Source organism: Anopheles coluzzii, chromosome 3 (assembly GCF_943734685.1).
Source record: "Anopheles coluzzii chromosome 3, AcolN3, whole genome shotgun sequence".
Taxonomy (NCBI): Eukaryota; Metazoa; Arthropoda; class Insecta; order Diptera; family Culicidae; genus Anopheles; species Anopheles coluzzii.
The window spans coordinates 90,127,025-90,141,699 of record NC_064671.1 but is presented as its reverse complement, the minus strand read 5'-3'; the positions used below and the strand labels follow the sequence as shown (position 1 = coordinate 90,141,699).

The following is a 14,675-nucleotide window of genomic DNA, read 5'->3' as shown; positions in this document are numbered from 1 at the left end:
TAACGTAGGTACAAATTTTAAACAATTTGCATAAAATGATGTAAACAGGCACAGCTGATATGTTGTCTCAAAATAGGGTTTCCTCCAAATCTAGTTTGACTGGTAGACATTTTCCAAAACTTCGGTTTAAATTTCAAAATTTCAGTAAATAAACCTTTTTGCATACTTTCAGGCGTTTTTAAAATATCCCGCATTTTGAGGAATTACCCTAATGCCCCTAAATGTAGGCAACATTATACACGCGACTTACAACAAAACGCGTAAGGCTGCCGTCTACTGCAAGACGATATTCACCCAGATCACATGTTTTAAATTGATGTGATAAAAAGAAAGCAAAAATGGTCATTTAGCTTGATTTTTAAACATTTTCTCACTATTTCATCTAAACCACAAACGCCACACGCATATTGTACGATTAATTCTTTATCATTCCATTTTAATTCCATTACATCAGCTCTTCAACCGACGTGGTCGTCCCCTTACGCAATTTTATCTGGACTACGCGAGAGCGAGAAAACAATACATTATTGGTCAAATAATCTGAAAAAACAAAAAAATTTCAACTACGAAAATTAATAACAACATCAGTTAAGCAGTTGCACCTCGCCCATCAACAACACAACACCCTCACTCGCGTTGATGGAGCTCCACAGTCAACAAAATGCTTTCTTGTAGTGTATGCTGGTATTAGTTGATAGAAAAAATGATCGTATTTTTATTTTAAATTATCTCGAAAAAAACAGACGATAAGATAGAGTGCGAGAGAGACTAGATTGCATTCGCTGGTACAAATTGAAAATGGCAAGCGACGCACTTGCTTGGCAGTGCGATGTGAATTAAACGGGAAAGCGCGCGCGAGCACACGTAAAGCAGCAATTTAAATAGCAGGTCTCAAGTACTGAACGAAGCTGACACTTATGGACTAAATAACCCACCCCAAAAAAGAAGGGAGCTCTTTAAACCTACTACTATTCTTTGGTCTTGAGACGTTATTCGCAGCAATAACGCAGCTGATATGTTAAACCGACCCTAACGATGGGGTGATACCGGTTCGATTCTTAGCGACTTTTACTCGACCACAGACGACGGACTCCCGTGCCGATGGCGGTAGGCGGTGGTGGTATCGATCACTAGCGCTTCGGAATGGACGTGCTGCGAAGTGACACTCGTCGAAGAAATCCGTCGGCTGCGTCTCAGCCGGTGGTAGGTGCTGGCTGGCACAGTCCTGTCCGGTGGTGTGCTCCGATGATGCTCGCCACCCTCGACCGTTTCCATGCGTACGCTGCTGGTGGAAGAGGTGAGGCAGGATTCCTCGTCGATGGTGTGATCATCGTGCGGCCCCGAGGTAATGACCGTTGGCAGTATCATGCTAGTGAGCTCTCCGTCCTGTAGCTGATGCGCGTGTTGGTGCTGCTGCTCCTGCTGCTCCTGCCCAGACTGCTGCAGCTCGCCCGGCAGATAGTCCTTCCAGCTTCGGAAGAGATAGCGGGTGAATTTGCGCAATTGCCTAAATTTACAGTAGGTCGCACCTTCGGCCGATTGCAGCTGCTGCGTCTGGATGAGGAAGCCCTTCTCCTTGAACGTTTTCTCGAGCGATTCGCGCTGCGTGGCGCGGCGCGTCTTCCGGCGCCGTCGCTCGGACGCACTGCCGGCGCTGTTGGCCGCACTCGGCCGGTACGGTGGCTGGCCGCCGGGCGCGGGAGGCGGCGTCGGGTCGCCGCACGGTTGCGGTGAGGTAGGAAACTCCGGTATCTGCAACAGATCGTTGCTTAGGCCCAGCGAGGGAGGCGGCAGATCGCAGGCAATCCGTTCGCCGGACGCGTTCAGAAAGGCGCCGGTCGTGCTGGTTGCGTTGATGCTGCTCTGCTGGAGGCTTTCGCGCGGGAAAAACTCGTACCCGCGCATCGACTTGTCGCCCGTGCCGGAGTAGTACCGGAAGTTGCCGCCTGAGTCGACGCTCAGGATTTTCTTCTCCTGCAGGCAAGGTTTCGCGCCGCCCGTGAACTTGAACTTACAGATGCTGACCTCGGTGGCCGGATTGTGACTGTTTTCGGCCGGCACCGGTGGTATGAAGATGGCCGAACGTTTGCGTTTCTGTGCCGGCGGAGATCGTTGCCCAGTAACCCCAGCAGTAGCGTTCGATGGCGATTGCTTTTCGTTCTTTAGCAGCTGCGATATGTGCTTCGGTACTAGCAGTGGGTGGTTCTGAGCGTTTTTCAACCCGTTGGGAGAGATCGGAGGAGACGATACGTTTGATGAGGCAACTACCGATCGCATTTCTTTTGCCGCGTGCTCTTCCGGTAGCTTCCCAACTCCTTCTCCAGTCGGATGGGGCGAGTAAAGCGACATCGGATGGGCAAACAAACTCCCGTTGGTCGTGCCAGACGACCAATACACATAGCCGGGTGGAGTTTCCGCCGTCGATGGCGTCTCCGTAGTGCTGCCCGACGATGACTGTAGCGTTGGCAGGGACAGCTTCATGTTGGCGGCCAGCGCTTGATCGGTACTGATGTCCGACGGCGTGATGATGGGCGTCGGGCAGGAGGAAGCAAACACTTCGTCCGCATCCTCCTCCGAGCTGGAAACGCTGAACGTTTCTCCACCGGCCGGCTGCACCACACCACCGCCCGACTCACGGACGCACAGATTCAGCGGTTCCTCCTTCCGCCGTCCTCGGGCCGGGGGCTGCTCCAATGCTGCCTGCTGTGCGTTTTCGCCCACCGGTTGCTTCCTCTCATCGGACGACGTGAGCCGTCGCTCGAGGAGGCTAGCGACCGACTTGGAGCATCCCTTCGGCAGCATCCCTTTCTCCAGCCCGAGCTCTCGGCTGGGAGTGCCCGGGAGAATGGTGCCGTAGTTCTTGTAGATCAGATGGCAAATGTCAGCCTTTTTCGGTTTCCGTCCCCGCCTGGGTTTCGAGTTTTCCAGCGTTATTTCCCCCATGTACGGTAGATCGGTGTAGCTTACGATGCGCTTCGGAGGGGTTCCGTTCTGCCCGACGCTGCTTTCACTAGTGGGCGATATCTGCGCCGGCTGAATGGGCTCATCCTTGAGCGGTGCCATCGGTACGCCCTCCTTTTGCAGCTCCAGTATCTTCTGCAGCCAGCTGCGAACCGACTCATTCGTTCGCTCCTCCCGCTCCAGCGCTGCCTGACGCTCCATCACTGCCCGCCGGGATGCGGACTGTCCGGACTGTTGCGGTGCGGCGGGTTTCTGACGCGACGGTTTCGATTGACTCGCGGTGTGTTGCTGTTCCTGCTTCCGTTGCAGACTGTTTTGCGTTGCCTCATAGTGGTCCAGATACTCCTGGGGCAGGGCCTGGTGATGGAACCGCAGCTTGAGCGGTCCCTTGCGGCGCGCCCGGGGCGCACTGTTCGTGCGCTTCGGCTGCAGCTCCTTTGGCGGGCGGGTGTGACTGTCCGCGAGCACCTTGGGCGGTGTCGGCAAGGGCGAGAGGGTCGCGTCCGGCAGCTCCGGCGAGAGGATGACGCTCGGGTGGCGATGCTTCGGCGGTGGTGGCGTGGTGGGCGACGGACACATAGACTGGCTGACCGTGGGCACACTAAGCTCATTATCGTGCGGATTGTCGTTGGTACCGCCGGAGATCAACGGATCATCGGAACTGCGCCTGGAGGGAAAGCGAAGGAACGATGGGATTAGCAGATGGTGAGCACGGACTTCAGAGGATGAGAGGATCCGGGGTTTACTTACAGAAATCTACTCCCTATGTTGCTGCCCGTGTGCCACGGGTACAGATCACGCTCGGGCTCTTCCAACTTGTTAGCATCGCCCGGTTCGAGCAGATCCGGTATGTTCGTTAGCTTAATGTCATCCACTCGATGCGTCTGATGAACGGACGGATGGTCGTGAGACTGCTGCAGGTGCGTATGGACGAGCGGGTCTTTATCGCTGCTGACGACGACGCTCGAGCTCAGTAATCCGAGATCATCCTTGGAGAAGTCTTGCATACCACCTCCAACTAGTGTAATGGAACGAGATGAACAGAGAAGGCAGTTGTTAGGAAGGAGCACATTTGGAGACTCAATTCTAATAGTCATATGAAATAATGAACCTATATTGTTACGGAAGAGAAACGAGAAGAGACATATCCTGGTCAGCAGATTTCCGGTGTCGACTTTGGAACCTTCCGTACGGTCAGAGACCATCCACCAAACCCCCCCCCCTCTCCCACCACTTCTACGAATCGAAAGAACGATCCATTCTTAATGTACGAAAATAGGATCGCCGGAGCAAGGCATTGCGACGAGCACGCGGTTCGTCGTTCGTCGTGCATTCGGCGACGCGATGGGAGAAAGATGATGCTGATGCGCTCATTTTGCGCAAGCGAGAGCAACCGCCGCTCCATCGATTTTTGTCCATGGCATGGTGGACCCCACCCCGGCAGGAGCAGAGCATCTGATTCACCGGGACAAAAATAAACCCACCGGCCACCGGCGACGAGCGTACACATATTTGTCCATATAGCGATAAATTTTACGAGCACACTCCACTTTCAACGACCTCGCGACGCGTTCGGGGCTAAGGGGGGTTTATGAGAGATTTCCGCGATGGAAAATCGGTCTGACACTCACACACGTACGTCATTCGGGCGATGTACTAAGTTGGAATTCCGAGCCGGAGGGAAAACGGGAGATCAACACGTGTTGATCGACGATATTATGAGCGAGCAAACTCTCATGTCACTCTGCGCTAGATGTTGATTCAAAATTCTTATTCTCTTCCCATTAAGCAACACAGAACCCATCATAAATAAGTAAAATTAAATTCCTTTTTAGCACCTTACCAGTCTCACATCACTCCCCACTCCAAAGATATCTTTACCCCGATATGCAACCGAACCATCTTGGCACACAGCACGCAACGTCGTGTAGCAAAACACGTCCCACAAGAATCAGCTCGGGCAGCGATTGCATCCCCCCCCCCCCCCTCCCCAGCCTACAACATGCAAACTCCCCTTCCCTCGAGAACACGGGACAGGGCCGGGAGGTTTGCATAAAAAATTTAAAAAATGTCCCTTCACGCAAAAAATGGACTTCTCTCGCGATCGAATTCTATATTCAGCTCTTCCTGCACACACACACACACAGACGCGCTACAGTGCAAAGTGGTTGCATATCATCGTTGGCCGCGAGGAAAACAGGGCCCGCGCTCCGTTGGTCCTCCCCCCACCACAGCGTTTTCTTTTTGGGGCCGAATGTTTTCACACCGCCTCGTGGTTTATGATGTTTCGCCCCAAAAGAGAGTTATCGGAATGTGTACACCTCACCGGGATTGGATAAGGGGGATGGGGGGGATGGGGGGGGTGGAAAACTCACAACCAATTTCCTTCGTGCCAGCTCTAGTTCTAGATCGTTTTCGGCGCGGTCGCTGTTATTGTTCCCACTGTGCCGGGTTTGGCAGACACACTCTCGGAGGTCTGTCCCCTCGCGCCGATGTTTTAATGGCCGATATTGTGTTAGGGTTTTGCCCATGTCCGAATGCTAAATTTAGCTAAATACTGTGTTTCGAGGGGAAAAAGGAGGATAGCAAAGGATAGGTGGTTTTGCAGGGTGGATTGCTTGCTTTACCCGAAAACAGCAGTTCTGGTAGCATTTCCGATACGATCATATAGTTGCCGTTTTCCTTGTTGCTTCTGCTGCTGCTGCTGCCGTTGCGTTCATCCAACTTCAAACGCCTTTTATCTGCGCGTTTTGGGGGCAAATTGTGCTCACTTTGTCTCAAACCACACACACACACGGGTTCGGATAAGCCCCAGCATTGATTCGAAAACCACCCCTGCACACTATCACACAGCAGCCTTATATGGTCTTACTAGCCTGGGCTCGACTAGCGTTTGCTAAGGCGCTGGGCACGAGCTAAGGTTAAAATCATCAAACTACACCCCCTCGCGCACAACGACGCACACGACACGCACACAAAACACGGCACACGAACAGCGACGAAACGGTGCGTTTGGTGTGTTGCCCCGAAAGCGTCTCAAGACGGCAGCGCGCGGAACATGACTAGATTGAGCTGAAAATCTCATCCAAACCCGACCCGACCGGGCGCGGTGGCGACGGTGGCCCACCGATGGCAAACGATTGCGATAGGCCGGAAAGGGATCAAAATAATAATAGCAGAAATTGGTATAGCGAGCCCCGAGCAGACGAAATTCCCTCTCTCTCACTCTCTCTCTCGTTAGCTTTTCTGTGTCTGTGTGGTTGGTGCCTTTTTTGAATCATTTCAGCTCGTCCCTGTGTGTTTTTCCGCCGTACAAGCATAGCGCTATGCGTACGGCTACGCGGAGAGTGGTAGTATGCGCAAACCCGGTCTGCGCATCTCGGCGCAACGGTCGGTCAATTTTCCAACCTTCCTCCTCCCCGCTGTGTCCAATTTTACAAACCCCAGCCTAGACATTCATTCACCTACTAGTGCGGGAAAACCCATCCCTTTTGGATGTTGGTGCAAAGGGCGCGCCCGCGTGTGTGTGTCTGAGTGTGTTTGTCCCCACTGTTTATCCCTTGCACGGTAGAGCAATGTAACACGGCGAGGGAAAACTCACGGGAGCATTTTTCCCGATGCTCGTTCGACCTACATTTTCCACCGCACGATGCGACGACGGCTGCAGCTACGTCCGTAAAAGGAAATGTTCGTTTCGTAGTCGATCGACATTTTCACCACGCGCGCTGCGAGTGAGGTTTTTCACCGGCCAATGCGATGGATCGAGAGGGGGGGGTGGGGAGAGGAGGGTGACTGATCGCATCGTTTGAATGTTTTTGATCGTCGTCGGGCCGTTACAATGTTGCGACGTTACGATTTACGATTTACGGTTTCACCCGATCGGGTGTTTTGCCGGTTGGTGTGTGTGTGTGGCGGCGGACACTTGAGACACTTGTCGCTTCCGTTCGGTGTTTTTACTCGTTTTGTTTGCTTTTGTAGTTCATTCAAATCGTTTCATGTCGAACAATTCGCAGAGATATTGGGATTCTTAGCGTGGCTTTTTTGTGATTTTCCCTCTATGGGAATGTTCTATTTTTACACGTTTTTACGCGTTTTGTTTTCAAATCGTATTCCCACATTTGATACACGACCACAAAATCGTAACAAACAGAAAAAGCGCGTAAAGCGTGCGAAAGAGAATGGTTTGATTTAAAAATACCGATCGTGTGCTGTCACTGCGGTGGTTGATCTTTCCGCGCCATCCGAGCGCCATATATGGACTTCGTCAGAACTTATCACACAATTAGCTCCTTTTTTCGCAATCTGTTCTCCCTTGTTTGCTGCGCGTTCGTGTGTGTGTCTCTCGCTCTCTCGCTTCGAGTATCGGATTTCAGCTCGCCTGGTTGTCTTTCCCATCTCTCATGTTACACCGCGCGCACGCGATCGCGTAGAGATCATCGTGATGGTGCCGCGGCAGTTGGCTTGTCAATTCTCACGTACTAAAATTAGTCCATTTGAGAGCATGTTCAGCTGCCAACTGCCCAAAAAAAAACCGGGGCGCCCGTCGATGTGATTCATCATGTAAACATAATCTAATCGTTGCGATCACACGGTCCCCAGCCCCGGGCGAACCATTGCGTGAGCGAGAGAGAAAGAGATCAAAAGTTGGAATGTCGTTTTGGGGCGAATGGACGAAAAACGATCGAAGAAACATGTGTTTCGAAAGAAGTACGCACCCGCTCATGCTGTAGTGAAATATTTTGATAGTCGGTGCACATTTGAGATACCGAGACAACATCACGGTGATGATGGATGGGTAATGAAAGGACCGAGTTAGTGTCTGAGTGTGTTTAACAATATGTAATGGATATCTTGTTAGATGAGAACATGAGAACTGTACATTTGATGCTCTGTTATCTTAATATGTCCTAAAGAGATCAAATCAGCTCTAAAGAATCCCCAACGTGTCGAGATTTCTTAGATATCATGATAATAAGAATGTCTTTACATCCAGATGTTTATGAAAAAGATCTCGAGGTTACACTGACATGATCTCCAAGAGATTACACCAATAAAAACCGAACGTTCTAGATTCTAGGATAAGTGTCTCACCACAACTCAACTCCTCCAAAATCCAAAATAGAACAATAAGGATTGTCGGAAATTTTAGACATGGAACCTGAAATATTCCGGTATGGAACTCTTGGATTCCAGGGCCCTTATCAGGCATGGATTCTGAAGAATGTCATCCTGGAATTAATCCTGAAGATGACAAAGGTTACACAAATATGAATGCTTATGTTCGTGATCAGTTACCAAACACCATCAGGATCTCGTGGAGTGCCTAAATCTTCAATGTAGTAAAATTACTTCAATGACCTAGTTATGCCTACGCATCGTCCTTAATCGATAGCTGGCCAATGAAGAATGATGTCGCGGTTCATACCATCTTGCATCAGGACCTTCAACACCCACATCGCAACCTGATTGAAAACACCGAAAGTGTCTAACGGATTGCGTAAATGAAGTCGTTATACGCGCCAATAAACAAACTATCACAGCGGTAGGGCAACGAGCGTACATTAAAATTAAAACACCCAGCAGGAACAATCAGCATCTCAGAGCGACCTCCTTCGGCGCCGTACCCAAATTGCAACAATCAACCACACACGCCGCGTGCGTGAATTGGACCACAAATCCACCACCTCCGTGGCGGTGTGTGTTTCCGCATCTGAACAAAGCCCTTTTATGACACACGCCCGTTTCTTTTACGACCGTGTGCTCCCACGACGATCCTGACGGGCGTTGTTGAGCCACAAAAAAAGCGCCAATCCAATATCGCCCTCTATATGTGTGGCGCTCAATGTGGCGCTCATAAAACGAAACCACCAAAGAAGCTAAACCAAAGCCAACGCTCAAGTACGCGCGACAGGTACACGTTCACGGGGTCCAAGTAGGACGCTGTCATCCGAAAATTGCGCCACATACGATGATTGCAGGATAGGCAGGTACGCAGCGGATCGGTGAAGTTTGTCGCGTGGGCCCAACAGTGTGCTCCGTGCGCCAGCGCCATCGTTTCTTTTCACCGTAAATGTCACAATGCGCAAAGAGAAGTCATATTTCGGGGTGATGGTGTGAATCATGTGGTCGGAACGAACCATCGTTTCCTGTCGCGCTGTCAATTTCTGTCACACACCACCGCGCTATATTGATTAGCGACCATCGCACGAAAGGCGGCGAAGGGGAAGAATGCGGCGCCTACTTAGACGTCCGACCAACCGTAATGAGCTAATCAATGCGTTTGCCTCGTGGTCTCCAGGTGGTTCTGGTTGGCGATGGTGGGCTTTTGTGCCGGACTGTTGCGCACCATCAAGCCACACCTTTCTGCCAGTGCTGGAATGACAACCAGCGCTGGAATGGACTGCTCGCCCGAGGCCGTGGGACTTGCACGATTTTGCCCTGGCGATCGGTGAGGATGATGATCGGTTGTCGTTGAGTATCCATTAAAAATCAAACAAATCCACCCTCAATCTCGGGCGCGAACGATCGGTGCGTTGCCCGTACAATAGATAAGGCCAAAAATCGTCAAACAACTGTAATGCTTCCCCCAGCCCCTTTCCGAACCTGTTCACTGCTAAATTTGAAAGTATTTCCATCCAAATGGAAACCATGCGAGGTTTGGGGAGGGAAGTGCGCGGCGAGTGCCGAGGCCAATTCCAACATCCACCCACGCACGCGCCGCCAGGCCACATAAAAACTGCTCAACCGCTCTTTCCCCCCTCTCACTCTCTCTAATGTTTATTACGACGCCGTGTGACTTCGGCCCGAAAAGGCATTAAATGGCTCTTGGCTCTCTATGAATATTGAACGACAGCAACATCGCGCGCGACCGTTCATTTCCAAAAGCCCCGTCTGAAATCGTAGGCCGTGCGGGGAGTAGGATCGTGTGCTTGCAAAGTGACAAAAAATTAGGCGACACATGACGATTGACGAACTGCAGAGGCTGTAGGAGGGTTGTGTTGAGGCTCCCCCTTATACACCCTTCTACTCGTAGAGATCGTGTTTAGTGTTTAGCACATTGCTGTTCGCGGCCGTGCAGCGCCGGGGGGAGGATGGTAAATGACAGGATTTTATGGCGACACTTGTCGGTAAGGAGATTGTTTTCGAATAACACTCAACAGAGCTGGGGGCAGGAATTCCTCGTTCGCGTTCGTTCGGTCCGGTTGTTCAAGAGTGCACTTGAAAGACGCTTTTTCATTTAAAGCTTATCCGTGAATGGGGCAATGAAGATACAACGCCACTAAGCCCCCCAAAGCCCGAAAACGTTGACAAACGGTTGGCTAAGTAGATACGAGCATTTGCTCTGCCCCAGGACCCGATGATACGGACAAGATGTCGAATATTGATTTTCGATCGACGAATGAGACATGTGGGAGATGAGGCGCGGAAAAGAGTGATACAACCCGCGCCTAAGCTTGTCCATTGAGCGCGTCATTTTTCAGGCTTAGACCGGGCCGGGCTACTCTGATGGGTCGCCCTCTGTGTTCATCGCCTTGATCCGTGTAATAACGATCGATTTGACCAGTATTGCTGAGCGTCAAAAGCGCGCACGAAAAAGATAGAAACAGAAAAAACGGTTTGAAAATCGATTCCAACCGATTCGCGGACGCGGGTGCATGTTGGCTTGGTTCGTAAATATATGGCTCACGAACGATTTCCATACAATTTTGGCACTGGCACTGGTTGCCTCCGGACGCGGAGTAAGATGTCCGCTGAGGATGTGTAGACACGGCAGACACGAAACATCAGAATTAGCATGTTTTTTTTTCGTGTTTAATTTATTTTGTTCGACCACTTTTCATTGATGAATATAGTTGGGGGTTTCCGTCTTTTTTTGTTTGTTCCACCGTACGGAGATACAAAATTCCTCCCGCGCAGAATTTGGTGAGAAGACGACCATAGACAAAAAAACGAACCCATCGCATAGAGGCAAATGCAAAATGCCGAATTTGTAAACGATTTTACGATTCAATATTGCCAATCAAACGTAACATATTTTGGTAGGCAGAATCCTACACAGATTATTAAATCGATGACGCATTGCGCAACACGGGCACGGCGACGCTCACACACACACACACACGCACCCTAGAGTCACCCCCGGGTGTGACAGTGTACGGGTTTTATCTATTTTAATTTATATCGTAATTCTTTTTGTTTGGGTTGGAGGTGTTTTGGGAGCCTTCCTTCTCTCTTTCTTTCGCTGTCCCTCTGTGCGCTAAATTTATTCGCCCAAACCAATGCCCGGTTATGGCGAATGGACATTTTGGGGGCTTTGTTTTCATTAAAAGCGATGGCGTTTAAAAAGATTGATGTAATCACTTTCTAGCCGGCGGGGAACCCGTCGTCGCCGGTGCGTTAGATGTTGGGGTATCCGGGGCGCCAATATATTACACACATTACGAGCGGTTTACCAGCAAAACAGAGGTGCTGAAGAGACAAATTTGATACGTGTAATCTAGGTTTGATGATTTTATAAAGGTTGTTTATCAGAAGGTGTGCGTAGGCGTTCGAAAAAAGTGATCAATTTATTACGTATTAGGACAAGAATTGACACCGAAACGTTAACATTAAATGATCATAAAATGAGATACTAAATGAGATGTACGCATAACGCTGCTTGACAATATTCTCGTGAATATCTTCCGATTTTAACCAGATCTTGATAGATCCATCTTGGAGAGGAATTTTGAAGCATTTAAAGCCCACAAACTCAATATGATAGATACAGATATGTCATGTCTTTATCCAAGACTAATTGGAAAACCTTGAACTCGCAACATTCCCGCATGATTAAAAGCAACTAACCTTAAACAGTTCCATAATGACCGCCGATGTTGATAGTTTCCAATTTCCTGAACCGCACCAGAAGCTGCTACTACCGCGAGCCACCGTGATTCGGATGAATTCCACGGCAACCTTCGTTGTCACAATGATTAACAACCACACATGTGATCTGTAGGCACGCAACGTGTCACAGCCCGCTCGAACGGTGACAGTTTCCCATAGCAACCAAAGCGCGGCTCGTTCCTGCTCCGGTTTGAATCATATCGTATACCCCGAGATGCGTTGAGTCACACACGCTGTCATGCCAGTCACTTCCGTTCGAAGGAGAATAGGTCGATTATTCTTTAATTTCAGCACACTTGCAACAACCTTTTTTTATCACAGCACCACTACTCCACTCCAATCACTGAGGCGTTGACACAGCACGGGGGGGCCTTTACGTAAGATGGTTTCATTCATTCATTCATAACAACCGAACCGCACGACACACCACTTAGCACGGACGCCACCCACCAAACACTGCCCGAGAACGATCGCTAACAACACTAACAAAACACACTTTCATTCAACTTCGTTCCAGTTCGATGAGAATGATTTAACGGTTTGAGCGAGCGGTTTGAACACTTTGAAGCTGCGACTGACTGCGAGAGAGCGTCCGGAGTTGAAATTAAAAGTCGTTTAGCTTCATGAGATCACCACCGTCACACAGCCGCCGCTCGTTAAAGTAGATGATAATTAATTTAAATAACAATTGCTTCCACTCGCTAGGCGGCGACGAGCTGTTTGCTGTTCGATAGGTCAGTTCCACTGGGTAAACTACTTCGTTATCACTCGGCACGACACACGGAACACGATAGGCAATCGCAGGTTTATCAGCAGGAAGCTAAAGGCCACCGTAGACAGGCTCCTGCAGCGGAGATTCACATCTCTCTGCGTAGTGCCGGAGACCCGAGGAGACAGAGTCGACCGCTCGCGAGCACCGCTTCTAAACAAATGAAGATATTACGGGTTCCGCTCGTGCTCGCAAGGCACGCTCACGCTGCTCGCTGTGGCTGCTGCTGCTGCTGTTACTGCTGCTGGAGAGCAGGAAGAAACCGCTCGCCTGGCCGCCCGGGTTTCGTTGGACCGATCGAACATCGGAGGCACTACTGCGTGCTGATCGCGAAGCTTCAGAATACATGCATAGCTAATGGGGAGGCTGTACAACGGTTGGTACACACACACACACACACACACGGTTGGTGGTGCCTTGATGACAACACGGCCCCTTGGCACGCACCCGACCGCCACTTACGCGCGCGCACTAGAGGCGACAGCTTGGACGAAAGGTTGCGTTGGTGTTAAAATTGCGCCTCCTCCAGCACACACCGCGAGGCGGCGTTACGAGCGCGAAAAAGCAAACTGGAGTGTGTCGCGCGTATTATGTCCATTTTCATCTGCATTGCTGTCCATTCGCTCCGCCATCCTTCCTTTCGAGGCCACTTTCTTCGCACATTTCCAGGAGTGATCTAGGCCCCCTTCCTTCAAGTTGGAGTGTACCTTGACGACCTCAGTTGGTTCAGAAACTTCCCTGGAAGCGCTGGAGCTACTGACCACTGCCACTCACCAACAGCTCGGAGTGTGTATGTTGCTACATAACACAACACCACCGAAAGAGCTTTCCAAAACGCAACGGTAAAGATAGCTCTTGAAATGCTGCTGTGTCCACGATGCTTCACATACGAATCTACAGCGGGAAGTCACGCTCTATTCAAACCAAACAAATCCTCCAAACTTTCGGATCAATATTTGTACACAGCGTGGCCAGTTTCGTTTCCGCTCATATCCCCCCGCTGCCTGTCCTGGGCCGATGAAATCGGCTTAACGAAGCGGGATGGAATAGTTTTCAAGAGTGTCACACGATTTTTGTGACTATTTAAGGAGCAGCGCTATTGTTTACTTTAAGCCCAGTCATGGCGTATAATGAGCATCGTTAAAAGTGGAGTAGCATTACCCCTTCTCGGGCCCTCTCTTGGGCTTAAGGTAAGCAGCGCAACAACTCCTCCTGCGTAGGAGAGATCCGGATTGGACGCAGCAATGGCGCGTTACGTGCTGAACAATTTGTTTGCCCCTAAAGTGTCACATTTTCCAAAACCACATTCCTTGTTATATTTTTAACATGCAGCTTAACAAACTTCTACGCAGTTCCACCCCTCCCTTATCCGACTGGTCCCAAACCTCAGCTTATTATTATAATTACCATTTCGACAGCTGAGTGTGAGGCTCTGACTCACTCTTCAAATATTGACACTGTTAAGGAAACAGAGTATGGCGAAACCACTCTTCCAGTACACGGAGTGCGTTGTTCCACTTCTGACCTGATGCGGCTGTATCGATGACGAAGACGTATGGCAAATTCTCGATGTGTGTCCACGTTTCGGCCAAAAAGGGAAGCGAATATCGCACTACCCCCCTTATCTGATTAATATCTCCAATCGATCATTCGTAGCAAATGGTTCAGTTTAACCAAAATACACGAAATCCATCTTAGCCGACGGGGCAGGCACAAGAGGACGGGCGCTCGCAAAGCAGCTTAAGGATGACTATCACCATCGCCGAGAGGAGCTTACGGCGCTGCATACAGAGAAGAAATAGCAGCGGCCCCCATCATCTCGATTTGTAGGCAGATTTTCGGCGGCACACTTTTCCAAACTGGTCCATCAAACGCACCAACCAACCTGTTCCTGCGACCTGCGACAAAACCGTTCGGTCCATTTGCAACTCCTCCGCAGCAAACAACAGCACAAGCGAAACGGATGACGCCTCGGCGACGACTACCTTCTAACACAACTTCGCCCCCTTCCATCACCTAAACCGTGTATCCGTTACGATTTAGTTTACTAGATAAT

The 14,675-nt window shown here is 50.2% G+C and overlaps 1 protein-coding gene across 3 annotated transcripts; it reads right to left on the bottom strand.

The window, feature by feature from the left end:
- Window positions 1-405: 405 nt before the first annotated feature.
- LOC120957728 (uncharacterized) lies at window positions 406-13,474 on the bottom strand. Of its 3 annotated transcripts, XM_049608750.1 has the most exons (4): window positions 5,589-6,216; window positions 3,712-3,979; window positions 1,530-3,628; window positions 1,256-1,471 (listed from the first exon to the last, which is right to left on the bottom strand). In XM_049608750.1, the coding sequence occupies exons 1-4, from the start codon at window positions 5,626-5,628 to the stop codon at window positions 1,365-1,367; spliced, it is 2,514 nt and encodes an 837-aa protein (XP_049464707.1). In that variant the 5' UTR covers window positions 5,629-6,216; the 3' UTR covers window positions 1,256-1,364. The 3 variants fall into 3 exon arrangements, with proteins under 3 accessions (XP_040236005.2, XP_040236004.2, XP_049464707.1); XM_040380071.2 differs by lacking the exon at window positions 5,589-6,216 and adding an exon at window positions 11,809-13,474 and having other exon boundaries at window positions 406-3,628; XM_040380070.2 differs by having other exon boundaries at window positions 406-3,628; window positions 5,589-6,212.
- Window positions 13,475-14,675: the final 1,201 nt, after the last annotated feature.

Excerpts from the sequence above, each read along its gene's own strand:
- LOC120957728 (XM_040380070.2), bottom strand. The coding sequence starts at position 5,628 with ATGATCGTATCGGAAATGCTACCAGAACTGCTGTTTTCGG. Across the intron at positions 3,980-5,588 it reads ACCAGAACTGCTGTTTTCGG|TTGGAGGTGGTATGCAAGAC; the intron begins GTAAAGCAAGCA and ends CCATTACACTAG. Across the intron at positions 3,629-3,711 it reads AACATAGGGAGTAGATTTCT|GCGCAGTTCCGATGATCCGT; the intron begins GTAAGTAAACCC and ends CTTTCCCTCCAG.